General features: G+C 40.8%; 3 protein-coding genes across 3 annotated transcripts; all 3 read right to left on the bottom strand.

Moving 5' to 3' along the window:
- Positions 1-7,421: 7,421 nt before the first annotated feature.
- LOC18030302 (ubiquitin-conjugating enzyme E2-17 kDa) lies at positions 7,422-8,199 on the bottom strand. The gene is made up of 4 exons (XM_006414868.1): positions 8,127-8,199; positions 7,895-8,022; positions 7,683-7,790; positions 7,422-7,574 (listed from the first exon to the last, which is right to left on the bottom strand). Exons 1-4 carry the CDS (start codon positions 8,197-8,199, stop codon positions 7,422-7,424), a joined length of 462 nt encoding a protein of 153 aa, XP_006414931.1.
- A 3,517-nt stretch (positions 8,200-11,716) lies between these two features.
- Positions 11,717-12,314, bottom strand: LOC112082104. The gene is made up of 2 exons (XM_024149200.1): positions 11,883-12,314; positions 11,717-11,803 (listed from the first exon to the last, which is right to left on the bottom strand). The coding sequence occupies exons 1-2, from the start codon at positions 12,312-12,314 to the stop codon at positions 11,717-11,719; spliced, it is 519 nt and encodes a 172-aa protein (XP_024004968.1).
- A 134-nt stretch (positions 12,315-12,448) lies between these two features.
- On the bottom strand, positions 12,449-13,531 carry LOC112082103. Its single transcript, XM_024149199.1, has one exon. The coding sequence runs from the start codon at positions 13,529-13,531 to the stop codon at positions 12,449-12,451; it is 1,083 nt and encodes a 360-aa protein (XP_024004967.1).
- Positions 13,532-13,806: the final 275 nt, after the last annotated feature.

The raw sequence follows: 13,806 nt of genomic DNA, 5'->3' as shown, positions 1-13,806 counted from the left end.
CAGAGGCAAATGTTTGTACGCTTTGTGGACGTTAGTATACGTCCCCATGAACTGGGGGTCTGAGCATTGGGTGGGCCTTGTAATTGACTTTAAAACGGGCAACATAAAGATTTTGGACTCATTCATCAGTCATAATGATGAAGCGGCTGTGGAGCAGTATATGGCGCCCGTGTGTCAAAGTATGCCATTTATATTGAAGCGTTATTTGGATAGCAAATTAACGGAAGGCCTACGCACCACCCCTTACACATGGAGTCGTTTGGAGGGCATATATCAGAACAAAAGATCCTGTGATTGTGGTCCATGTGCGGCCAAATTCTTAGAGATGCATGCTGTAGGCCTTGGAGTGGAGGATATGGGTTTGATAACGGACGATGACGTTGACAGGTTAAGGGAGAAATACGCCATGGACTCATACGTAGAGTTTGTCGGGAATCCGGCTATTGCCAACGCTTAGGACGAATGTTGAAGTTTAATGTTGAACTTGACAATTTATGCAAGGATTATTTGTTGGATTATGTGTTTGATAATGTCTAGGATGTGGGTTTATTTGATAATTTAATAATTTATATGCTTATAATATTGTTTACTTTACTATCTAATAATTGGTGTGTCGATTATTTAATTTGCTTATAATTTAGTTTACTTTAATAATTGCGTATCCGTACACCTAATTGCGTTTAGTTGTACACCAATATGCATCAAATGGGAGTACATAAAGACAAATTTGTTTATACTTCACATTATTTTAGTATTTATTAATTGTTGTGTGAATACTTTGTTCCCGGCTAAATATGTACCTGTACACCAATATCCATTTAGGTGTACATCAACTGGGTGTACAACAAGGAAATTTATGGTTTATCCACTAATTTTACAAACTCATTTACAATCTTAACGGTAACCGCATTTAGTGTATACGGTCATTTAGTAGGCTTTTTTAATTATTATATATATGCAACATAAAGAACCGTTCCGCTTCACAAATCCTAAACCGCAGTTATTCCATCTCCATAAACAACCGTTTTCATCACAATTGAACCTCACAAATTAACTATGGCACCAAAGAGAGGGCGATGTGATGCGGATATCCGTGATTGTCAATCCCCTCTGATGGCGCTTCCCGACGAACTATTGGAGAAGGTTCTCGCATACAGTTGCAACTCCGTCCAACAAATTTTCACACTGAAGCAAGTTTGCAAACGGTTCCAGGCCTGCACTTTAACCAAGAATTTTCTAGCATCGGTTGATCTCGTGGAATTGGAGATGCCTATTCCCGAAGATTTCGATATGCCTTTTATCGCGTATTGAGAATTTCCCAACTTGTTGAGGACGATGTATGACGCAATCAATCCTGGTTTGCTGTTCATTAAGGGGATGCAAGACTACTTCTGCCGTGGAGACAAATGTGGCATAAAACTCATCAAGGAATCTGCAGATATGGGATACGAAACAGGTATTTACATGTATGGCATGTACATGAAAGCAGTGGTCGAAGACCCCGTGGGTTTAGAGTATCTTTCAAAACTAGGGAGGGGGGCAATGAGGAGAATAATTCGGAAAATTATTGATGGAGGTGAGCGTGGTTATGTTAATTTGCCAGAAGAGTTCTCGAGGAGGAGATTTGAGACTAATGCTCAGTTTGCCACACTTTGGTCTTGTCGCTGTGGTGTTGCCAATGCTCAACTTGAATGGCATGACGAATTGTTAAAGGGGCCAAGCATGTGCACGTCGTGTTTTGGGCACAGGAAACGCAAAAGTTCTTCGTATTTGTTTGGTATGCAGCGCGTTCTGGGCCGTCAATGGAAGAATGGTGACTGATTGGTGCAAGTCAACCAGTTTCGGTGTGTACACATGCGTTGTGTACACCTTGGTGTGTACACCTAAGTTGAGTACACCTCGGCGTTGCTGTTATTTCGTACTTTAAGATTTAAAATTTTATTTAGGCCTACTACGTATGTATGTATGTAGGTGTACTTTGTTTTGCTTTCTATCTATGGATACTTTAATTGTGCTGACTTTATTTAATTTCGGTGGGTGGTAGTGCAAGTTTTTCGAGAACCGTTCTCTTATATCTTTAAAGTCTCAGTTTACCTCTCTGTGTACGCCTAATAACTACAAAAAAAAAGAACACCTCAATCTGGACTCAATATGTACACCTAAATTTGTACACCTGAATGTTACAGTTATCACATATTATATATTTGAGTAAACAAACGACATTATCTGTTTTCAGAGAATTTCGGAGAACATGGATATACACACGACATTATTTATTAAAAGCCTTACCTTACCTATTTCTGTACGCATATTTGCAAAACAAATTCATGATTTCGTCTATGTGGACTCATTCTGTACTCTATATCTCGGTTAACGTGATGTTGAGAAAACGTCTGTAATGATGACAAGAAATTTATTTTCCAACAATTATAAAAGGGCTGTCTTGTTAATGAAATTGCGATAATATCATAAATACTAATAGTATTGTCTCAGAAATCATAAATGTATTGTGGTATATCAAAAAGTACATTAAAGCATTCATCAATAAAGTTAATTGGTGAAATTTGCTTTGATTTGGTAATTCTTTGTATTTATTGTGGTAATTTAATTTTTCCGGTAAACGAAAAGACACATTTTTGTCTCTTTTCAACGTCTCTCTTCAAAGACAACTATTCGGCTCTATTAAAATCGCACTACCTCTTTAAATTCAATCCCTTCACCGTAACTGCCTACTTAGAACCATCATAACTTCCTCTTTCGTACCATTTTCAATCCTTTCTCCTCTTCCTCATTCCATTTTCTTATCTTTTCTCTTTTCACCGAAATAAACGATGGTTCCAAGGAGAAACAGAGGTGGTGATGCTGATTTTTCCTATCTTCTCTCACTCCCTGATGAATTGCTGGAACAAATTCTGGCCACTACAAACCCAACTATAAGGAAATAGCCCGCCTCCGTGCTGTTGTTCTCGTTTCAACCGTATCGGCACAATCAGGGGTTTCTATCGAGCCATTGATCCCGCCGAAATCGTGCATGAACAAGTGGCGGTTCCACATTACCCAACGATGATGAGGAGATTCCATGACGCGGGTAATCCAGGGGTTATTTTCGAGAGGGGGATGCAAGCCTACTTTTTCTTCCACGATGGTGAAGGCGTGGAATTGATAAGGGCTGCTGCGGAGGGAGGCTACGACCGAGCCCTTTTTGTGTACGGGATGTGGCTCAGAGCTGTGCCGGAAGACTTCGTCCGTGCAGAGGAGTATTTGGGCAGGCTCACGGTGCAAAACCGGAGGAGGATGAGCCGGTTGTTGCTGGCCGACGTTCCACACGGATGGAATTTCGATTTGCCAGTGGATTTCACTGAGAAAGCGGCTGCCTTTCATCCGAGATTCCTTGCGCTGTACACCTGTCACTGCGGGGTTATCAATTACTGGCTCCAGTGGTTTGCAGAAGACTTTAAGCAGCCAAAGTGCACAACCTGTTTCTAGGCCCAAGAGACCCAAAGGTTCTTCCGCTTCATTAGGAACGTCGTTCCAAGCTGGCCGTTCATGCTAGATTGGTGAAAGCCGTAATCTTAGTATTTGCTTGCATTCGTGTCTCTTTAATTATTTATGTTGTCTAAGTGTTCCAAACTACAACTGATGTTTTTCAAATTTCTTGTCTGCTTTCGGTTTTTAGTTGCAACTCTTACTTTTGTATAAACATAATCTACGGAGAATTAGTAGTTGATTTTATGATATTTCTGGTACTTATGTTCGTAAATGTAGTAATTAATCATCTAGCTCTTAAAATGTTTTGTATCAACATGAAAGTGCCAGGATATCATTTCGTCTAGGGCAGTAATTAATTATGTACATCTCTTCACTGTAATTATTTATGTACACCTATTACCATATACCTATAGACGTACACCTACTTACGTACACCTACTTATGTAATTAATCATCAAGCTCTTAAAATGTTTTGTATCAAAATGAAAGTGCCAGGATATCATTTCGTCTAGGGCAGTAATTAATTATGTACACCTCTTCACTGTAATTATTTATGTACACCTATTACCGTATACCTATAGACGTACACCTACTTACGTATACCTAAAACCGTAAACCTAAAGACGTACACCTACTTACGTAAACGGGGTCAGATATAGATTGGAAACGTAAAACAGGTTGAAAATATAATAACATTACACATTTTTAAAGAACGATGAATACTGGAACGTAAACGTACAATAAAGTTGGTATACGGGTTCGTAAACATACACCAACATTGGTATACGTGATTGTAAACCCTTTTTTGACATAAGGCTGTTAAACATAAGACTGTTATAAAAACTTCATATTTATTTTACAAACAAGCGACAAACGAGCATAGCACATCGATACTAAAGCATTTTTGCTATGCGTTCTGTCGAACATCTAAGATAACAATTTTCACATGTAACAATATAATGCACATTCTCGTGATACACTTCGCACGACGCAGAGTTGTCTTCATGAATGAGACTAGGGTACCTGAACTTTTCCTTGTATGTATGTTTATTACGTGGGCAAAATGACCAGAATAAATCTACTATCTCTGCTGCGACTTCAAGAATTTCACAAGAATCATGAGGATAGTGGTACATGAAAACCATCTTAAGAAGTTTTTTCCCTCTGTTAGGGCGACCCACGCACATTTGCAAAATCGCACAGCTGTAAGTCGCATAGACGTCTGATGGCACGAGCTTATTCAGCATCCTGATGGCGGTGTAGATCTTCTCCTCTGTTGACACGAACCTTATAGCTTCGACCAATATGGCCCGTGGATTTCTCGACGCTAAGCAGCGCAGGAATAAAGGCCGATATACTCCACCAGGGTATATCCGAGATGGTGTGTCATGCAATGTCCATAGGTATGCCGATCTGAGTACTTCCGCGCTATACGCAATGTCTCTACCACGGGTCCCGGCCAGAATAATCGGTCCAAGGTCGATGCAGTCAGACTCAGCAATTTTCTTCACAATGATTTCAAAAATATGATCTGGTAAATCTGGTAAATCTGGCATTTTTTGGGAAGGTTATAGGGTTTGTGTAAGGTTTGTGTAGGGTGAACTTTCTGCGCAATTTTATGAAACTATATATTGAATTCCATGGATAGTTGTTGTTGAGAAATAGTTAATGGTAAGACAATTAGTGTGTAGTTGAACAGAAGTAATATTACAATAAGTTTGTGAAGTGATGTTTACCAACTACAGAAATTAAAGAAGTAGTTACATTGTTACAACTAGTTAAGTTGTTAGTAGCTACTTGTTACAACATCAATCGTCAAGTGATTTTCACTTAGTTTCCACCTTAAATTTATTACAAAATTAAACAAACACTTGCCATTTAAATAATTTAACTAAAGTAAATATCTTATGCGCAGAGCCGTGCATTGTAGAAGGCAATACTCGCAGTCTGGTGTATTTGAGCCATCGTAATGGTCATCTACACACACCGATAAGGTTCTTCTTGTAGGGTGATGGGGAAGGACCAAAGGCTACCCCACGGATCTTGAAACGGCCCCAGTGCGAACTCCCATACGTGACGTATAACGGCGTGCGCTAACAGCTTCATTTCATAAGCCGCATAAGGGACGTGGTGAGTGAATACATAGGTGAGGAGTTTTTTAGCCCTTCGTGGACGACCGACGCAAATTTCAAACATGGCACATGCGAAAGTAGCATGTTTATCACATGGGACAAGTCGGTTAAGCATTGTAATCGCTGAATACAATCTTTGCTCACTCACGGCAACTCTAATGGCTTTAAAATAAATAGCTCGTGGATTACAGGCGCCAAGACAACGGTCAAAGAATGGGCGGTAACGGCTCCTAGGGGATATGTCGAGCGGTGAGTCAACCAATCGAGAGATGTCTGCAGAGCGTAACACGTCGTCGGTGAACGCGATGGCTCTTCCACGTTTTCCTGCGCGAATAAAGGGGCCAAGATGATAGGAATCATCCTCAGCTAGTTTCTTTACTATTAACCCTAAAACATCATCGTCTAAGTAGTGCATTGTTGTTTCACTTTGGTGAAAAATAAATTTGATTCGCTTTATTTGTAGACAAGGTGGATAGATATATAAATGTCCTAATTCGTGGTTGGTATACAGATAAGAGCCACTTCAATAACTGCTAAACTGACCCCAACACGTTGCACTACATTATAAATGTAACTACTAGTTTCGGGCACTTTAATAAAAGAGAACTGACCATTATTCTAAAAAATTGGGGGTATAAAATGGGTAGGTGAAATATTTACTAAAAGGGAGTACACTATTATATTATTTTCAACCGTATAATAAATTCTCCACCCCCCAACCACACACCAGTGAAGTCCATATATGATGATTTTGCTTTGTCTTACCAAAACTTGCCTCATTTCCAGCGAAAACAAACCCTAAACCAAACATAACAAACCCTAAACCGAACATATCGCTCCCAGACTTGCCTGATGAAATTCTTATCGAAATCCTCCCAGACTTGCCTGATGAAATTCTTATCGAAATCCTCAAGAGGCTCGGCAGTGAAGCATTTTGGCGACTCAGACCATTTGTGCGCGCTGGAAAGCGCACCCTCCGGCTTGTTTTCACCGACGATGTCCTCAAAGCTTCCAACATTTATGCCCTTTGCTGTGAGATGTTTGGCGAGTGGAAACCCTGAGGCAAGATACTGGGAAGGCCTGAGACTTGCAAGATGAGGCGCAGATCTCATTGCAAGTAGGACCATGCTGGAACCAAATGTTCCCACCGACGCTCTCTCGACCCTGGCGTCCGCCATGTTCAGCGTTTGCTTGGGTGACCCTTGTTCTGCAAGCCAAACATTGCAACTGTTGGCAACACATCACGGAAGTCTACAGTCAGAGCGCGTGCGACAATTAGGTGAGGAGTTAATTCTTGAGATTTCATATTACGGAACTGCATACATGGATACGTACTCAAACTCATTTTCATATCCAAACGACGACGTCATCAAGCTGCCTGATTGTGCATTTGATCATTTCGAACCTGAGATCCGAGTACTTTGCAATGGTTGCTTCATATATTGGTGTGCTAGGCGTATCTGCGAAATGCTTTAAAAATAAGTTTATGCTGTACACCTTTGAAAGTGTACACGAGTATGTGTACACTATATGAAGTGTACACATATATTTCCTTTTTAGTATGTAATGAACAATCTTTGAATTAATATTCCATGATTTATGTTTCATGAAATCGTTGGACAATTTATGCTTCGACAATTTATCAAATCCAAAACATAAAAACCACAAAATGATATTAAAAAGTTAATATGAAGTCATAAACTTCCCAACCAACTACACGCTAACAAAATAGAGGTCTTATTTTTTTCCTAAACAAAATACACAATTCAACAAACATATTTAAAAGTACAATTAAGGAGTTTATGCTCCTCCGGCGTGCTCCACCATCCACGCAAGTGCAGTGGTTTCAAAAGCAGCCCTGTCTTCCACGTAAATCCTAGCAATTTCTTCAACAAAAAAGTGTCCTTCTCCTATTTGGGGGGCAGTAAACATTTGGTGTATTTCCGTCAGTACCTGATTACATATACATGTAAACACAGGTAAGCCCTTATTTAAACGGAATTACTATATTATATTCCCTAAAAGACAATAACGATTTATTTCTTTCATGTGTAAAAATACATCATTGATGCTGTTGTTGGTCCTGAAGTGAGTTGGGTTCAACATCTTCAGAAAAATGTTCCCATAAGTATTAACGTTTGGGTGATACACTTTTGTTTTGAACATCACCTGAAAAAAATCAGTGTTATTAGTAATTGAAATCTTTATTGACTAAATCCTAAACCCTAAAAATACAGCAATTTTAGAGAGCAATCATATGCTTCATTCCTTACCCTAGGTGGCGCGAAAGGGTAGTCAAGCGGAAAGTGAATGTCTACTTTGAAAACACCATTCTCATAGGGTGAACCTTTAGGCCCCGTTATGATAGCTTCCCAGTGATACAAGTCCTCACCCACAGGTCCTAATGAAATCGGCAAACCACTAATTAGGTAGACGATGTAAAAGACCGACCCTGTAAAACTAAAACTTAACTAATGCCCTATTTTCAAATTAACCATCAAATACCTGTACTGAAACATGGACTGTTTTTCCTCTCCACTTCCTTCAATTGCAATGAGATCACTTTCGCAGAGTACATGTTTAGAAAGTAAGTAACTTTTGCTGTTATTAACTTTTTCTGTCTCCGGAAACTTGTTTCACTGAAGAAGGCAGGGGACAGTTTTTATAGAGGACGACCGGAAAAACATTATAAAGTAAAGAAGGGAAACGAGTCGGTCAAACATGGCAACAGGTTTCAAAAAAGGTACTTAACTAGTTTTTGTCGTTTCCAATTTGATTTTTTTGAACTCAGACACTGGTTTCATTATTGCGATTTTCAAAATTGTAATGACTTGTTTTTTGAAAAAACCGTTTACTCGTGTTGTCCTGTCCTACAATTTCAATTCAAAGACACGATCATTGTTCGTTTTCTATATAATGTTTTCTTTCTCTGCTATAGAACCATGTCTTTGATAATTATTTTGATCCAGAACCATGTCTTTCATAAAGTTTTCTTTCTCTGCTATAGAACCATGTCTTTGATAATTATTTTGATCCAGATCCATGCCTGATATGTCTATATTTTACATCATTTAGAGTGCATTTTAGAGTCCTCATCATGTGTTTTCCCATGTAAATTGAGTCTTTAGGCATGAAAATAGGATTTAGGGCTTGCATTAGGTCCCAAAGAGTTTTGCATGTTTTGAGGTCTTTATCAGGTGCTTTAGGAGTCATTTGGAGCTTAAGAAGAGGAGCAGAGAAGAAGACGGTGAAGAAAACGGTCAAAAATGGTGAAAACCGCTTGGAGGAATTTCTCGGCCAAATCGCGTACCGGACGGACAGAAACCTCGGTCAAAAAACTTACCGATCGCTCATTACCGGTCAAAATCCTTACCGATCGTCCAACCTCGACCAAAAAGCTTACCGATCGTTCAGCACCGACCAAAGTCCGTACCGATCGACCAAAGTCAGCCTGGGTCGAAGATCAGGCGTTAATACCGCGGGTCGAGTTTTGGCCGAGGCGAAAGAATTTTTACGACCAAAAAGCTCACCGCGGTACACAGCCCTCGGTCATTTTTCTTACCGCGGGAAGCTTTTCTCGACCAAAATCTGTCCTTGTCTGCGCAATTCAAAGATCAGAAATCCGGGGAACCTTCCGGTCCGAATCAGTTGGCGGGGTCTTCAGCAAAGTTGGAGATAATAAAACAAAGATCCCAGAACAGTTGGAATCATCCAATTCGGACCAGTAGGGAGAAAGATACAGCTTCCGGAAGATACATCAACATTACGCGCATCCGAGAACTGAACGGCGAAGTACAAAGGTCACGGCGGACGGAGCCTTTCCGGACTAAACCAGCTTACCCGGTCTTCATCAAAGTTTGAGATCTGTGAAAGACCTTTTCAGAACAGTAGGGATCGCTCAATTCGGACGAGGGGTTTGAAAGAATAAGTCTCCGGAGTTCACATCGGTCCGAACAGCTTATTTTCCGGTGATTTCGATGCGGTTCAAAGATGTGAAGTCCAGGAAGACTTCCACTACCCAAGCTCCGACGGTTTCTTCACCAAAGTTCGAGTTTATTGAGTCACCTTGACTATGAAACTGGTCTCAGAGCATTCGGAGTCGTGGGTCGAAAGTTACTGCTTCCGGAAGGCGACATGGTCGATACGGGCCCAAATATGTTGCGATACGCGCTAAGTGTTTCTTCAGGGCTCGGCATCATTACCTCGACATCGGCCAAGTCAAGGCTCATATTTTGGAAGTATCCTGAGCTAGGCCTCGTACTGATACCTCGGCACGTCGGGATCAAGGCATGCACATGTAAGTATGGAGCTGGGAAGGACTAAGTGTTGAACATGCACCTCGGTGTAGCGACCCCGGCGTGCATGCCGGACCCTGTTCTCCCGAACCCCTCGACGTCCAAGCGCCTCGGCATTTCATGCCGAGGTCCATTGTCACAAGCCCAGAATCAAGAACAAAGCTGCTCAAGAACTCACACGTGAAGATGGATCAAAGACTAGGGTTCATGCATGTTCTTGACGTGTTCTTCACGAGATCTTCATTTTGATCTGGACTCACGTGCACTCCTCGACATGAAGACCTCGGCTTCACTCTCCGACACACCGTGGCACTCACCCATCAGCCCAAGAACGCGGTTCAGTACCCGGTTTGTTCCGGGCTGACCCGCGACACTTTACCTTTGCTATATATACATTTTGAGACTAAAAACCTAATCATCTTATCTCTTATCTGTTTTTAGCTTTAAGAACTTGCCTCTTTGGTACAACTTGATCATACTAATCTGATATCTCGTTTTTTGCATCAGAAATCTTGTTCTTTCTTTATTTCTTTTATCATCTAACATTAAACTCCTCATCATGACCAGCTACACGTCTTGCAAAGGACTTAGTGAGCTCGTTATGATTAGTGAGTAGTCGTTTAAGCGGCTTTAGATGAGTAGATTAGGGTGCTTTCAAGGTAGATTAGTGGGTTTAGGTGTCTAGTCTTGCATGTTTCATTCTTTAACCGACGAGATCTCTAGGCTGGATCCAAGCACATCACTTGAGGTTCAGATCTGAGACATATCTCGCATCAAAAGTGTTTGTAGAAATGTCTGAACCACTCGGTTAAGGGTTTAAGAGTCTTTCATCGCGAGAGTGATAGTTTGTTCTCTTAAATGACATTTTTGAACTGATTCTTATTGCTGATTGATTCGATGCTTCTCAAAAGACATTTTTGGTATGAAGGAGAATCAGTTTAGATGCTTAATACTTTCATGAGAAGATTAACATGCCTTGAGTTCAAAGTTAAATGAAACCGCTTGATGTTTTGATTCATTAACCAACTAGTTGAACTTGGAAGCACCCGAGTCAAGTATCTCGTCTAAAGTCCCTTGCTTTATTGCATATTATCATCATCTGAATCGTTTAGTTATTATTTGCATCCTGTCTCTGTTTAGATCTAATCATTTGCTTTACCTTTCATGCTTAGTCGTTTGTTACTTAGCTTAGTTCAAAACCTTCACATTTGGTCTTGACTTAAATGAACAAACATCATAGTCTAGTGTCTCGTTGACTTGTCTGGATTGATACCTCTTTGTGCTACTTCGACAAAGGGGATTGATAGCCCTGAGACATAAAAAAGTCCTATCTATCAATGCCTGTGCTAATTATTTTGATTCCTTAATAAGATAAAGCCTAAAGCCTTCATCGTAAACCCTAAGCCCTAAACCCTAAACCCTAAACCCTAACCCATAACATCCATAACATAAATTTATATGCTAAACCATATAAATGTAAACTTATACATAAGCCATAATGCAAATACACTATATGATGTAAACTGATTGATGTTGTCCACCATCACAGTGTACACAAACAGTGTCCACCGTCAAGGGTGTACACGCTAGAAACAAACCCGAAAAACATAGCAACATGTCCACCGTCTAAACCCTAAACCCTGACCAGTAAACATCATAAATTTCATAACAAATTAAACATAGTTCATGCCTTTCCAAGTTTAAATATAGGGAAACATAGTGTACGCTACAAACAAACCCAAAAAACAAAGCAACATCCCCACAAAAAAACATCAAGAGACACACAAAAGCCACACCCGGTCAACCCAATGGTTCCTTGCATTTTGCCCGGTTATGGCCGGCATTTCCACATCTAGAGCATTTGTTTGGCTTCTTTTTTTTCGCAACCTGCAACAGCGTATATCAGTAATCATTAATCAGTAATCAGTATCACTGGGAAAAAAATATATGTTTAGTGTACACTAACCTGAGGATACTCTCCTGCTGAAAGTTTTCTCTTCGTCGTAGACCTTCCTGATGGACGTTTTGCCTTAGGTGGCATAATATTAAGGTCACGCACCTCTGCTGGGATACGAATGTCGTCAGGGTCGGGCACTGGTAGGATTTTGCCACAAACTGTTGCACTCCAAATTGATTTCTTAAGAATTGGATCAACCAAACTGCTGTACTCCACTTGGCGAAGCCTAGCCGCGGCCATTGCATGTCGGCAAGGGTATTTCAATGTCTGAAACTCTAGACATGAGCATGTTTTGTTTAGGAGATCAACAAGCCTCCGTACACCGAACTCAGAACTCACTTCAACCTCCCACAAAGAAATGCCTTGAACCGAAAGTGCAGCAGATTTTTGCTGCTGCAGGTTCATTAACTTGTCAACCTCTTCTGTAATGTCACCATCCATCTTTTGAATGGTCTCTCTTCTGCATTCAAGCCACCTACTTAACATTCGCCTGATAAATTCTAGCATTGCAACGATTGGACTGTCTCTTGGAGCTAATAGTGCATTGTTCAGAGACTCTGCAATGTTACTGGAGGTCATATTATACCTCTGACCAGAAAAGTGTGATCTAGTCCACAGCGCAAGAGAGATTTTTCCATGTACTCCCAACAACCATAATCAACATCCTTCAGCCTTGCGTATAGTTTCTTGAAATTAGAAACTGTGAACGCTTCTCCAGCCTTTCCGACCAACCTTTTCTGACCGGAACCTTTGTATTTACCGTGAACATTTCTCTGGATATGGACAAGACATGCACCGTGGTGTGACTGTGGATACCATTTCTTTTTAGCTTTGGCAATTCCACCGTGCCTATCCAAGATAAAAGTAAGATCAGAGGAATCTGGAATTATTTCTAACAACTTCTCAAAGAACCACCTCCACGTCTTGTCAGACTCTGCATCAACAACGGCGAACACTATTGGAAAGACCTGGTAATTAGCATCTTGTCCACTGGCCGTTAATAGACAACCCTTATACTTACCAGTGAGGTGAGTCCCATCAACAACAACTACTTGTTTCAAATGTTTCCATCCAGATATACACGCAGCCAATGCCGTAAATACGGACTTAAACCTGGTAATACATTTTCCTTCTTTTTCATCTCTCTCGCTCTCGGTTATCAAATGCGTTATGGTGCCGGGGTTAGCATACTTGAGCACATGGAGGTAAATCGGTAATAATTTGAAAGAAGTCTCCTCTGTTCCGTGAGCAGAGTATATAGCCAGCTCCTTAGCTTTCCAGCATTTCCAGTACGAGGCTGTAATATTATATTTGGAGAGAACAATCGCAGGTAGCTGACTCGCACGTGGCCCAACTATTGCATTCTCATACTTAGACTTCAGCAGAGCCGCCATGACTTTAGAAGTAGCATGTTTTGAAAATTTCTTTCTTGTATCCCGGTGGCATGTATGCTTCAAACACGCCTTCCTCACCTCATACAACGCCGACTCGCCAACTTGACACCCCAACACTCTCCAATCACATATCTTTGATGGACATTCGGCGACTGTGTACTTCTTCGCATTCTTTTTGAATTTGAACGTCACTATATTCTTCAGCGCATTGATGGCCAACATGATTTTAAAGTGTTCCTTGTTCCTGAACTTTTCCCAACCCATATCTCTCCATCTTCATTTGACAAATCAAGTTCATCGAAATCCCCTCCCATTTCATCAGAGACTGGTGCCACATCTGGAAATCCATATAGTTATGTACGTTTAATCGCTTTCTTCAGCTCTGCACCGCCATTCAGACGCCCCCAACAGACATCACCTGTCGGAGTCTGCACAAAATCATCATCATCTCCATGGGGAGCCAGAACATTCTCACATACAGTCCTCTTTCTTCCAGGAAAATGAATAGGACTCTCCGTTAAGACAATGGAGTTGTCCAT

This window comes from Eutrema salsugineum, unplaced genomic scaffold (assembly GCF_000478725.1).
Source record: "Eutrema salsugineum unplaced genomic scaffold, Eutsalg1_0 scaffold_1, whole genome shotgun sequence".
Lineage (NCBI taxonomy): Eukaryota > Viridiplantae > Streptophyta > Magnoliopsida > Brassicales > Brassicaceae > Eutrema > Eutrema salsugineum.
This window is presented reverse-complemented; position numbering and strand designations above follow the sequence as displayed.